This window comes from Balaenoptera musculus, chromosome 5 (genome assembly GCF_009873245.2).
Source record: "Balaenoptera musculus isolate JJ_BM4_2016_0621 chromosome 5, mBalMus1.pri.v3, whole genome shotgun sequence".
NCBI classification, from domain to species: Eukaryota; Metazoa; Chordata; class Mammalia; order Artiodactyla; family Balaenopteridae; genus Balaenoptera; species Balaenoptera musculus.
The window spans coordinates 138314555-138328603 of NC_045789.1; the positions used below are offsets into that span (position 1 = coordinate 138314555).

Consider the following 14049-nt stretch of genomic DNA (forward strand, 5'->3'; position numbering starts at 1 on the left):
CATCCTTACCTTATAAAAATCAAATTTTAATCACACCTTTATCCTCTTCCTAGTGGAGATAAGCACCCAGAAACACCTGACCTCCACTCCCCTCTGCTGGTGCTCATCCTGCTGGGCTGTAATTTCATTTCATGTACTTTCAAACCAAACAAAACACAATTCTTCTTGTTTTACACAGTCACCACTCATTTGGATTGACTGATACATTCACCATTTTATCGCCCCGTTCTGTGTGGTCCTTCCTGGGTCCTCCTCCTCGCCCAGCGTTTAAAGGGCCCTCCGTCTGAGTCTGCTCCAGGAGGCCCAACCTAAGACACGGTGTCCCGAGGGCCCAGGAAGTGGACTCGGAGCTGGCCTCGTGCAGAGGAGCCGGGCTGGTGGCAACCGCATGCAGAGGCCCCGGCAGGGACAATTAAAGGCAAGATGTGAAAGCTGGTGCCTCTGAGGAGGAAGCCAAACAAGGGTGTGAGGCCCAGGAACGGGGATGGCCCAGAGGCCGCCTAGCACACCTGCCGAAGAGTGTGGGACAGAGGGAAGAACAGACAGACAGGGCGTTCAACAGGCTTCCCAAAGGCGAGTGTTAAAGTTATCTGTGCTTCTACATCTTGAAATCTTCAGGCAAAAAGGTAGCAAAGATTGAATCCCATGTCTCTAACGTATTATTTTGACAAAAGAGGTTCACAGGTGATAGGAAGATCGCATGCTCTGCAGTCCGTGGTCTAAAGAACACTGTGCCTGCACACGGCTTCTCATCTATGAAATGGGGACACTCAAAGGGAAAGGGCAGGGGAGGTCCGGCCTGCCCTCAATCAGCCACGCAGATAACAGCAGACCCCTGGTGTCTGTCGTGACGAGAAGTAGATGGTGACCGCAGGGCCTGGAGCGCTTGTCCGGAAGCAGACCTCGAGCCACCACCAAGCCACACGCGCTGGCTCCTGGCCCCCTGGGGCTCAGGCCCCTGCAGAGACCCTTCTCCCAGGGCAATGCAGAGACGACACCTGGCCAAACTCCCAAAGGGAGAATGCAGGCTTGGCGGGGACCCCCCTTCTTGGAACCCCGGAGCCCCGAGGCCCTGCGCAGGGGCCTGTTCCAGCCTCAGGGCCCCCCAGGGCTGCCCCACGGCCGCTCCCGCTCCCACCTCCCAGTACCATGTGCCCCGCTGCCCCAAAACCTACCCAGGACTCTCTGAAAACCCTCTGGAATCCGTTCCCCTTCTCATCTGGATAATGAGGTGATTTCGAGGCCCTTTCTAGCTCTAACAGCCAAAGATTCCAGCTTAGCGTCAGAACACAAATTAACTCACTGTTTTAAGCAAAAAAAAATCCCAAAGTCAATTTATTCCAGATAATTGTTATTGAGTTTGTAAGAAATTATGGTTAATTTTTAAAACAGTACTGAACTCAAACAGATATTTGCATACTCGTACTCACAGCAGCATTAGCCACATTAGCCAAAAGGTGGGAGCTACCCAAGTGTCCATCGTCAGACAGATGGATAAACACAATGTGGTCCATCCATACAGTGGAATATTATTCAGCCTTAAAAAGGAAAAGAATTCTGACACCTGCTACAACATGGGTGAACCGCAAAGATACTCTACTAAGTGAAAAAAGCCAGACACGAAAGTCAAATTCCTGAAGGCAGAAAGTAGGACAGTGGGTGCCAGGGGCTGGGGGAGGGGAAGGGGAGTGAGTGAGTGAGTGACGGGCACCGAGTTTCAGCTGTAGGAGGTAGGAGCCTTCCGGAGTTGACGGGTGATGGTTGCAAAATGATGTGAATGTATTTATTGCCCCGAACTGGACACTTAAAAAATGGTAAGTTCTATGTTCTATTTTACTACAATTAAAATATGTATCTATTGACACCCTAGACAAAGGCAGAAAAAAGCCACAAAGAACATATTTTCGAAACCTTTATCTGACAAAGGATTTGTATCCGCAAAATGTAAAGAACTACTACAAAATCTATTTTTAAAATAATAAAATAAATAAAATAAAAAATTTAAAACTACAAGAAGGACATGAATAGGCTACTAATTCAAAAAAGAGAAAACCTGAACAGCCAAAGAGCCCGTGATGGAATGCTCAGCCTCACTCACAATCAGTGAAATGCAAATTAAAATGAGTTGGCATTTTATTGAAACAGGGAAAATTTCAGTTTGACAGTACCAAGTGTCGGTGAGCAGGGTAGCAAGGCCCCTGGTCCTGCTGGCGACCAGAGCCTGGGTGAGGCTCAGCCGAGACTGTCACAGCAACTGACTCCCCAGAACACACTCTCACAGCCCTGGCTGTGCACGTGGGCACTTGCATGACACTGTCCGCTGCAGCTCCGCTCAGGGAGGTCTGTTCCCAACCTTCTATCACGTGGCTGGCAATAGCAGAATGGATAAAAATTTGTGACATATTCATAATGGAATGCTACATAACAAGTAAAATAAACTAAAACTACAAGGTAAAGCTTGAAAGCATAATACAATGTTATAAAAGTGGCAGAATAAGACATGCAGTACGATTACATCTGTGTAAAATTTTAAAACACACAAAATGAACCAGTGAAAGGATCCTGGCTGCCAAGGTCCAGGGTGAGCAGGGAGGGATGACCAGGTGGGGCACCTAGGATTTTAGGGCAGTGAGACTGCTCTGTGTGACACTATGATGGTGGCTGCGTGACCTCAATCCATCTGTCCAAACCTTTAGAATGTACAGCACAAGGAGTGGCCTCCATGCACGCTATGCAACCTAAACTAATAATCATGTATCCAGCATAGCAACACATGGGAACTCTCTGTACTTCCTACTTAACTTTTCTGTAAACCCCAAACTGCTCTGAGAGTAAAGTCTATTAATTTTTTAAGGATTACAGATCAAAGAAGAGAACCACACAAGAGGATACTCTCGATACGTGTGGATCAATATCATAACTTTAAAGGGGGTATGGGGCTTCCCTGGTGGCACAGTGGTTAAGAATCCGCCTGCCAATGCAGGGAACACAGGTTTGAGCCCTGGTCTGGGAAGATCCCACATGCTATGGAGCAACTAAGCCCGTGCGCCACAACTACTGAGTCTACACTCTAGAACCCGCAAGCCAGAGCTACTGAGCCCACGTGCCACAACTACTGAAGCCCATGCACCTAGAGCCCGTGCTCCACAACAAGAGAAGCCACTGCAATGAGAAGCCCACGCACCACAATGAAGAGTAGCCCCCGCTCACCGCAACTAAAGAAAGCCCACGTGCAGCAATGAAGACCCAATGCAGCCAAAAATAAATTAATTAATTAAATTTTTTTTAATAATAAAAAAAATAAAGTGGGTATGAAACGGAGCAGGACCCTGGGGGGCCTCCCAGGGACGCATCCCCCAGTGCCTCCCCCCACCTCTTGTTTGTAGAAAAGCTTTAGCCTCCTAGGCCCTCCCCAAATTCCAAACAGCAAATTTAACCAGAGAAGTGAGAAAATGCAGAATCAAAAGAAAACAGTCGGGGCTTCCTTGGTGGCGCAGTGGTTAAGAATCCGCCTGCCAATGCAGGGGACACAGGTTCGGGCCCTGGTCTGGGAAGATCCCACATGCCGCGGAGCAACTAAGCCCATGCGCCGCAACTGCTGGGCCTACACTCTGGAGCCCACGTGCAACAAATTCTGAAGCCCATGTGCCTGGAGCCTGTGCTCCGCAACAGGAGAAGCCACCGCAATGAGAAGCCCATGCACCGCAACCAAGAATAGCCCCCGCTCGCCTCAACTAGAGAAAGACCGAGCGCAGCAACAAAGACCCAACGCAGCCAAAAATAAAAATAAATAAAATAAATAAATTTAAAAAAAAAAAAAAGAAAGAAAACAGTCAAGCAAGACAAAACAATAATAGTTTTGAACAGTGTCAAGGACCTCTAGTTCCTCCTCAAGGGCTCCAGATAACATCCTGAGCCGTGTCCTTAAGCTGTTTTGCAGATACTAAAATGCCCACCAGGTGGAAGAAATTATGCAGGCTGCCCAACAGCACGTAGACCCCCCAGCCGGCTGGAAGGTTGATGGTTGAGATTCCTGAAACATCACCCAGTTACCGCACCACCAACCAATCAGAGAATTGTGCACAAGCTGATCACATACCCCATGACCCCCTACCTCACACTGTCTTTAAAAGCCCTTCCCTGAAATCCATTGGGGAGTTTGGGTCTTTTGAGCATGAGCTACCCATTCTCCTTGTCTGGTGCCTGTACTTTCCTTCCCCACAACCCAGTGTCAATAGATTAGCTTTTCTGTGCGTTGGGCAAATGGACCCAAGTTTGGTTTGGTAACAGGCAATGACAGGCCCCCAGAGGGTTCTCGTGTCTATTACGGCATCTGGCACGTAAGAGAGGACGGGACACACCGTGATGCTTTGTAGACCAAGGAGCAGAGGAAGAGGGTCCGGACGGGGCAGGAGCAGGCGGGGCAGGGGAGGGGCCGGGTGTGCATAGAAGCCCCACTTGAAGATTGAGTTTACAGGAGAGGGAGAGGTGGTAGAAAATGGGTGGGATTCAAAGGAGATGCAGTTGTATCATCTTTTAAAACCTGGAGAATGAAAGAAGAAACCCTGAAATGAAGTTACCTCAAGATCATCGAGGGAGCGGGTGAGGCTCAGCCTCCTGGACCTCCCGAAAGATCTCCGGGTGGAGGTACGCTGAGCCGGTGGCAGGAGTCCAATGCCCCGCCCAAACTTTGAGCCCTAAAACGAGAAAAAGACGTCGTTACCTTCTTGCGAGGAGACACTAGTTCTGCCTGACACACCGCCTGGAGAGACCAGAGGAGAGGAGGCCTCAAGGTCATCCAGGTCAACCTCACATTACGAACGAGTCACCACAACCAAAAACGCAAAGTTGAAAAAAAGAGTCATCCCAGGGCCCCCAAGCATTTGCTGTGCCACTTCCAACTGTGTGTCCAGAGGACAATCCCAGCCTCAAACTCCTCATCCAAGGGCAACGGAAAAACATGTGCGCATGTATAGGAAAGCACAAGTGGGCGGAGGAAATCATTAGTAATATAAAGGCTGGTTTTCAGCAAGCTCGTGCTTTCACATAATTTTAGAAGCATTTTAGGAAATTAAAGAATCTCTAGACACTCAGCTGGTGTCTGAAGACCAAACCAACCCAAGTGCATGAAATAACCAGCCATTAAAACATCTTATTCTTTCTCTGGGAAATGACCAGAATTAATTCACTGTCATTATGCCAGACATCTCCCCAAATGTGGTTCCAGCAAATGTCATCACATTTTAAAAATAAAAAGCATCACAGCTGAAAATCTCTGACTTCCTGGGTACTCAAAATCCTAAGTGACCGGCTTCAGGCCTAAGGGAAGCTACGGGTTTCTAAAGACTGTGAGGCCTCAGGCTCTCTCTGCTCCCCACCTGCGCAGGGACCCGGGCATCTTGCAGAAAGACAAAACCTTGCAGCACTCCCTTATAAAGCTCTCTGGGCTAAGTTTCTGCACGGCCAGCCTCGCAGACACCACCCCCCTCAGAGCAAGCTGGAGGGAGAGAAAGATCCAGAACGAAGTAACAGGGAAAGAGAGGGAGGGAGGAAGACACAGAGAGCGGCGGAGACAGAGGGAGAAAGGAGCTGACTCAGGGAGAGAAGACGCCGAGAACAGCCAAGGCTCCATCTCAGATGCGTCGTCACCACCAGCAAAAGGCTCCCCGGGCGTAGTACCACGTCACCACGTGTGCTCATCAAACCCTAGCATCCCAGCGGGAGCCCAAGAGGGAAGCCGTGTGCACACTGTCCCAGCAAGCGCATCCTCCGTCTCCGCGTGTCCACACCAGGCGGTGCTGTGCCGCCGGCCTGCCCACCCGCAGTCCCCAGGCCGGTGGGGGAAACAAGGGTGACACAGAGGGTGCTGGGAGCACAGAGGGCAACACAGACGCCCCACGGGGCTGCCGTGGAGCTGGGGCTAAGAGCAGGCGGGGGACACTGGAGGGAAGAGGGCAGTGAGGGTGCCCGGCCGCAGCCAGACCCTCACGGGCTCGAGAGCGTCACTCTGGAAGGGACAATGGCCACGGAGCCGTGCAGAGGTGAAGCTGCGTCCGGGCTGGGGCTCGGCCGGGATGCCTCTGAGAAATCAAGTTGCACAGAAGACCTGCCTGTCCCCAAATGGGCCCGGGGCACCCGTCACGCTGCCTCTCGAAAGCTGAGGAAAAGCCTGTTTCCAGCGCGAGTGTGGCTCGGAGCCTGGCCTCCGAGAGGCCCACCCCGGCCCCGAGCTGGGGGAGCCTGTGGCTCCAGCTGTGCTTCCGCTCCTGCGGACAGGCGCCCAGGCCCTGCCCCACAGGGCTGCTCTGTGACCACCGATAAACCCACTCAGGCCCTGTCAAGACCCACACCCTTCCCCGCCTCTGTGTCCAAGTCCCTCCTTCTCCGCCCCCCACCCCACCCCCGGGAGCAGCACCCTCTGCTCACTGCGGGGCCTTGTCGGCAAGTTACTAAATTTGACATATTCTCGAGAAAGATTTGTCTAAGAAATGTCTTTTTCAAAAAATATGCCCAAAGCTGAGTCTATGTGTAAAATGTACCTGGAACCCAGCGATCTCTCTACAGACCCTCATCCCCGCCCCAGGCCCCCTCCTCGCCGCACGGTGCGTCCCTTCAAGAGCCCCCTTCAGCCCCTTGCTGGGGGGCGGGGGTCCCGAGGCTTCCACTCTCAGCAGGAACTGGAACCACAGGTCCCCAGCACCCTCCCCCCCCCACCCCCCGCACCATCTCCCCAGCTGCCTGGAAGCCGCGGGAGCAGCAGGGCCCTCTGCTCTGTGTGTGCTCCCTCCTGGGACCACCTGCCTGGCCGGGTGGCATTTGCTCAGAGAACGCACAAGAGCAAAATTGCGTGGGGACCTGGGTGCCCAGTAACAGGGAGCCCGTCACTGGGGACAGGGGGGTCCACGCGGCCGGAAGGAAAGCAGCCGTCTGCACGTGGCCGCGCACGGGCGCGTTGCGGGACTGGGACTTCAGAGAAGGAATAACGCCTACAGAGGTGTGAATCGACCCCGTGGTGACACTTCACCAACAGGGAGAAGCTTCAGCTCTTACCCGGCTGCTCCTCAGCGAGAGTCCCTGCCCCCCACCCTGGTGTATGAAGACGGCTGTACATCAATAAACTGCTGGAGAATCCCCGCTGATCTGGCGCTCCCTGCTGGCACTACATCACTCACTCTCCCCAGACAGAGCTAAACAGTAGTGATTAGGCAAAAATGGCTACAAATCCGCTTTCTTCAAAGTCAACTCCACTTCTTAAATCGCAAACAACTCATCTCAACTGCTTGCGAAGGGGAGGGCTGAGGGCTGCCCCAGCTCCGCCTCTCTGCCCGCAAGCGCCCCGTACGAGGGCCAGCAGCCGGCATGGACCTCAGCGTGAGCCCTTCGCGCTCCTGAACCCTGCTCTGGACGGTCAACTCAGAACAGGAGGGCGGAGGGCCCCTGAGGGAAGCCTTCGAGAGGAGAAACAGCCAGCAGATGGAGTGCGGGCAGAACCGGGCCACTGCCACCTGCCCGCCTGCCCACCGCCCAGGGAGAGGTCTCATTTTAGCACAAGCAGTGACCTGGACCAGCCAGTCCAGCCTCCTCAACCTACAGATGAGAACCCGGCAGCCAGTGAAGGGTCTGCTCGGGCCCACACGGCCAGCAGGGCCCAGACCCAGATCTCATTGCACCACAGTCAGAACCAGAAACTCCTAACTTAAGGGTGTAAACACTAGACCAGAAGCCCCAGTGGGGCAAGGGCTGTGTCCCCCCTCAACAGTGCCTGGCACACAGCAGGTGCTCAGTAAGCACTTACTGAACAAATTAACCAAGGATGCTGTTTAGCTTAAAACAGAGACCAGATCATCTGAAGACCTGTCCAAGAGAAGCCGAGTAGGATTTCCAGCTGACATACTTACTTCTCCCACCATATCAGTCACAAAGAAAAACCATACCAACTGCTCAACAGAGAATTTCCCACAAAGAACTGCTAAGCAGGAATCAGAGAACTGAAAGGGCAGAAAGAGACTCCAAGATGCCAGGACGGGAAGCGGCTGCACCCCCAGGGCTGGGACAGTATGGGAAGAGGAGGACTTATTTAAACTCTGCAGCCAGATGAGGGGCAGGTGGGACCCGGAACTCGGACCTCAGAGGGGGACACAGGCAACGGCTGGTGTCTGGGGGGTGACAAGGCCCCGGGGCAAGGCGGGGAAACCGCAAACTGGACTCAGCAGCAGCGGCAGGAGGAACTGCAGGACCCTCCTCCTCTCGCCTGGCCGCTGGGAGCAGAGCCAGGTGGTGATCCAGCTGGCAAGGGGAAGAGGGCACAGACCCCCGTCCCAGAGCCCATCACAGAAGGCGGGCTTGGGGCTGAGGGACAACAGCTAAGTAACGAGCACAACTTGTGAGATCTGGTTCCTACAAAACTCTCCATATCAGGAAGAATTCTAAGCCCAAAATCAAATCAATTTTAAAATCAACAAAATTCTATTTCCAACAAGACACTGGACAAACACAGAGTGGTGACTCTGGAATAACATGTGGGAGCTGAAGAAGGGCTCCTGGTCACAGTGAATCACCTTCTCGAGAAAGAAGCCAAGACTGGGTGTCCTGCTCAAGGAAGAAAAGGGTGACTATGTAGGAAAGGACATCCAACTCGAGACAGAAAATTAAGGAATATGTTTGTTTATTCAATAAATAAAGAGCCAGGCAGTCATCAAGAGTGAAAACCTTAAAAAGACAGAAACAAGGTGTGTGGCATAACTTCCAAGCCAATAAAGGAGGTGATGAAGAAACCAAGAAAACCAACAACAGCCTTGAAAACAAAACACACAAACAAAGGCAGGAAAGGAGGAGAGAGCCTAGGAAAAAACAGACTTACGGAAAGTACACAGTAACATCATGGAACCAATACTACAATGCCAGTAATCCCAATAAATATAAATGGACTAAATTTGCCAATTTATTACGGTCTTACTCTTGAATCTCAGAATGTCAATACGGTCTTACTCTTGAATCTCAGAATGTCAAATTGAATCAGGAAAAACATCCAACTACCTGCCACTCATAGTAACAATCCTAGAACATGGAGAAATGGAAAAGTTTAAATAAAAGGACAGAAAATGCTGACTTGAAGAAAGCTTGTGTAGCTATGTTAATAACAGACAAAACAGATTTCATCTCTAATAGGGTTTTTAAATAAGAGATTCAATACACCAAAAAGAAGAAAGGGAGGAAGAAGAGGAGGAAAAGGGGGAGAAAAATGCCACCACTGATTTTATAACTTTATGAGGTTAGAATAAACTTGATACCAAAACCAGACAAAAACAATGAGAGAAGGGAACACTATAAGACAGTCTTACTCATAAACACAGATTCAAAAATTCTACAAAAATACTAGCAAACCAAACCCATTAGCATATAAAAAGATAAGCACAAGTTAGGCTTATCTCAGGAATGCAAGCATGGTTCAATATTCAAAACTCTATCAGTGTAATATACCACGTTAGCATTTTAAAGGAGGAAGCCCATTTGACTGTCTCAATGAACACAAAAAGAACCAAAAAAGAAAGGCTAAAATTCAACATCCATTCATGATGACAAGTATTAACGAATACAAACAGAAGTAATCCTGGCAAGGCAGCTGCACAAAGAAAGCAGTGAATCAACTGTACTTTTATATATCACAAAAGTTAACATTTACAATTTTTAAGTAGGTACCCATTTACAATAGTAATAAAACGTATAAGGTACCTAGGTATAAATCTGGCCAAATAATCTAAGAAAAAATCTAATTAACAACATTTATGAAGGTAGCTATAAAATTTTACTGAAAGAAAAGAAAGAAAACCTAAATAAATGAAGAGAGGTACCATTTTCATGGATAGGAAGACTCAATATCCTACATATGTCAGTTGTCCCAATAAAAAAGTCTATAACATTTTTTTTTTTGGAGAATTTATTAGCTGATTGTAAAATCTATATGAAAGAGCAAGGCTCAAAAAAGAGCAAGGCTCAAGCAAAGCCAAGATCAGATAAGGTGATTCGGCCTATCAGATACGAAGACTTACTACCAAAGGTACAATTTTGGAGGTAAAGTGCAGTTAGGGTGTTGACAGTGGAGGACAGAGAACTGACACCCACATATGTGAACACACAGCACACAGCAGAGGGCACCACTGGGCCTCGTGAGAGCCTGAATTTAGTGCTCCAACAACTGGTCGTCCACATAGAGGAAAAAATTAACTTGCCACCCACCTTATTCCATTCACAAAAATCAACTCCAAAAAATTTTAGGGGAAAAAAAGGAGAAAATCTTTCTGTCCTCAGGGTAGTAGTGAATATGTTATGTCAAAAGTGCAAGATAAAGGCTGACAAGCTGGACGACATCTAAGTCAAGAACTTCTGTTCATCAAAATGCCACAGCACATGGAACATGGAGAGGGCATTCGTGGAACGCTTGTAATAGGCAAAGGTTAATAGCCAAAATCTGTAACTCCTACCAATTAGAGAGAAAGACAACCAACAGAAAAATGGGCAAAGTTTTCAGTAGGTCCCTCAACAAAGAGGAAATCAAAACTTTGTGCTCAAGGGAATGCAAACTAAAGCCGCAACAAGATACCATTTTACAACTAATAGATTGGCAAAAACTGGAGGAGTCTGACAAAGGCAAGCTTCAGCAAGGATGTGGAGCGATCTGAGTTCTTACAGTAGCTGGTACGGGACTGCCAGGAAAACAGCATGTTTCTGCACGGTTACAGCATTCTGAGCAAAGTTTACTGAGACTTGGGACCTGTACTAAAAGTTTCCATGTCCTGGGACTCAGCGGTTAAATTATGACCAAACAGATGGTGAAAACTCCAGGTGAGACTGACATTTCAAAGGAATGAGGCCTGGAACACCTCCCAGAGAGGCTGATCTTATGTCCCTCCTGGAGACACCCACCTGCACTGCAAAGGGTGAGAGGAGAGACCCAGGATTTTTCCCCTGTCTAGAAAGAGGATTTGCTTAGAGTAACGGTTTCTCTCCCCCTTAAGGAGGGGAAGGGGGCAGCACGTGTATAATCTCCTGGATCCCTGTTTTGGGAGTTGAGGGGTGATACCCGTTGCGGTTCTCACTGCTCCAGTCCAGGGCAAGGACTGGGCACGGGGGAACCACTGTCGTATTGTACACCAGTAATTAAAGCTGTGTCTGCTCCAGAGACCTGTCTACTGTCAATATGAACGGATACAGAGACCAAAAGCTTAACACCCGGCCCTGATACAAACCAGCCATTCCATTCTTTGGATAGACCCTGAGAAATGCCTTCATATACACGCCTGGAGACGTGTGCGAGAATGTTCACCAACGCATCATCAGTCATTTTGTTAATGGCTCTGTGTGTGTGTGCGCGCGCACACGCGTGTGTGTGTGGTGGTGGTACACTCACACGATGGAATGTTACAGTTAGAATGATGAACTGCAGCTGCAGATGGTATCATGGATAAATCTTGAAATGATATTCAGTGATTTCAAAACAGGTTGCAGAAGACTGTGTTATAAAGCCATTTTTATAAAGCTGAAGAAACAGCAAAACTAATCAATAAGGGATTCAAGCACTTCATACACTTCTGATTCTAGCAGTGGCCACTTAGCTCTGAATATTCTCACTTTTCCTGGCAACTATACAAAACCAAAGAACAGTAAGGGGTGGCATTGCTTTGTGTCTCTGCTCCTTTGCTCCCGTTTCCTTCACCTCAGTGTCCCCCACTCTCCGTCCTACAGACTGCGTCCAGCTCTGGGAAGCCCTGCCCTGCCTATTCCAGGAGCGCCCAAGCGCTTCTCCCCTGCTCCCCCTAGCACCTCCACCGGCCTGGGTCTCCAGGTCCGCACGCAGCACAGAGCCCCCCAGAGAGCGCTCAGTGCACGTGGTCAGCACAGAGCCCCCCAGAGAGCGCTCAGTGCACGTGGTCAGAAGGAAGGCCTTGCGCAGAGCGAGTCGGTAGGGAGCTAAGGAGCCCAGTGCCCTTCCCAGCCCGCCCCCAGCCCCTCTGCCTGTGAGTGGTGTCATCTCCCCAGACCAGCTGACTCTCTCTCCATTGTCTGCTTCCTTTCCTCTTGCTTCGGCAGAGAGAGATGCAATGTTGCCCAAGGGCATTGTTTACAAGGGATGAAGATCAAAGCTGCTGTTTTTAGAGGGAATTATATCATGGGGCCCTAACCTGGCCTTTTTAGTATTCTCCAGAATTTTTTAGAATCTATTTTAAAACTTCCTCTCATTGTACTAGAAAAACTGCACAAGATCTGTCTGTGGAATCCAATACTCTCCTGGCTGGATAGCTGATGAACTGTCATTAGCAATGCCACAGAAATACCACTACAGCTTCCAGTACCAATCCTCACTTTGTTCTCATTAAAAGAATTAAGAAAGTAATTTTCATTTTTCCTCCAAAGGCATTATTTTAAATAAGTGAAATATGTTCAGATTCCCATAACAAAAAAATCAAAACACCACAAAATAAAATTATAGTGTCCTGGACCCTTCCCAGTATTCACTTAACTAACTTGAGGTAACTACTACTTTCTGTTTGGAGTGTTTCCTTTTAATTTTTTCTATATACTTACATACAAACATACGTATGCTTTAAAATGTCATAGGTTTATTTGGGGGGGTATTGAAATACGTTACCCAAAAGCGGGATCATATTAAATACGCACATGTGACCTGCTTTTTCGCTTCGTGAGTCTTGGGGGGCTTTCCACGTGGGTAACACCCCGCCCCATCCCCCATGGCAGAGCCCAGAGCCACAGTCCCCTCTGAGCAGCAATGGACATCTGGGCTGCACACCTGCCTGTGCAGCCGCACTTCCCAGCCCCGCCTGCAGCAGCGTGCAGCCATGTGACGAGGCCTGTACACTGAGGAGCAGCAAAAGAGTTCCTGCAGCTTCTGCGGGGACTGCGCCGCTCACTCTCCCCTCCTCCTGCAGGCTCCCTCCTCCTCCTGCAGGCTCCCCCCTCCTCCTCCTGCAGGCTCCCCACCTCCTGCAGGCTCCCCCCTCCTCCTCCTGCAGGCTCCCCCCTCCTCCTCCTGTAGGCTCCCCACCTCCTCCTGCAGGCTCCCCCCTCCTCCTCCTGCAGGCTCCCCCCTCTTCCTCCTGCAGGCTCCCCCCTCCTCCTCCTGCAGGCTCCCCACCTCCTGCAGGCTCCCCACCTCCTCTTCCTGCAGGCTCCCCCCTCCTCCTCCTGCAGGCTCCCCACCTCCTCCTCCTGCAGGCTCCCCACCTCCTGCAGGCTCCCCACCTCCTCCTGCAGGCTCCCCACCTCCTCCTCCTGCAGGCTCCCCCCTCCTCCTCCTGCAGGCTCCCCACCTCCTCCTCCTGCAGGCGCCCCACCTCCTCCTGCAGGCTCCCCACCTCCTCCTCCTGCAGGCTCCCCCCCTCCTCCTCCTGCAGGCTCCCCACCTCCTGCAGGCTCCCCCCACCTCCTGCAGGCTCCCCCCCTCCTCCTCCTGCAGGCTCCCCACCTCCTGCAGGCTCCCCACCTCCTCCTGCAGGCTCCCCCCCTCCTCCTCCTGCAGGCTCCCCACCTCCTCCTCCTGCAGGCTCCCCCTCCTCCTCCTGCAGGCTCCCCCCTCCTCCTCCTGCAGGCTCCCCACCTCCTCCTGCAGGCTCCCCACCTCCTCCTGCAGGCTCCCCCCTCCTCCTCCTGCAGGCTCCCCCCTCCTCCTCCTGCAGGCTCCCCCCTCCTCCTCCTGCAGACTCCCCCCCTCCTCCTCCTGCAGGCTCCCCCCCTCCTCCTCCTGCAGGCTCCCCCCTCCTCCTGCAGGCTCCCCACCTCCTCCTTCAGGCTCCCCCCTCCTCCTGCAGGCTCCCCACCTCCTGCAGGCTCCCCTTCCTCCAGCAGGTTCCCCCCCTCCTGCAGTTTGGAGTGTAGACGAAAGCTGTCTCCATCTGCACCTGCAGAGCGGCTGTCTTCAAGTTCATGTGGAGGCACAGCCAGGCGAAAGACGGCAACAAACAACAGAAGGAACCTGGCTCCTGAAGAACGGGGAGCCTCCACACCAGCCCTGGGCAGCCCACCCAAACTCTTAAC

The 14049-nt window shown here is 51.0% G+C and overlaps 1 protein-coding gene across 5 annotated transcripts in view; it reads right to left on the reverse strand.

Moving 5' to 3' along the window:
* Positions 1 to 14049, reverse strand: part of RGS12 (regulator of G protein signaling 12) — a 121847-nt gene that overhangs the window by 70719 nt on the left and 37079 nt on the right. For all 5 annotated transcript variants that reach the window (XR_005019928.1, XR_005019929.1, XM_036852322.1 and 2 more), the window contains exon 3: positions 4581 to 4697. Coding sequence is in view for 3 of the 5 variants with exons in the window: in XM_036852322.1 (XP_036708217.1) it covers positions 4581 to 4697 (117 nt within the window). In the remaining 2 variants the exon portion in view is untranslated. The remainder of the gene's footprint in view (positions 1 to 4580; positions 4698 to 14049) is intronic.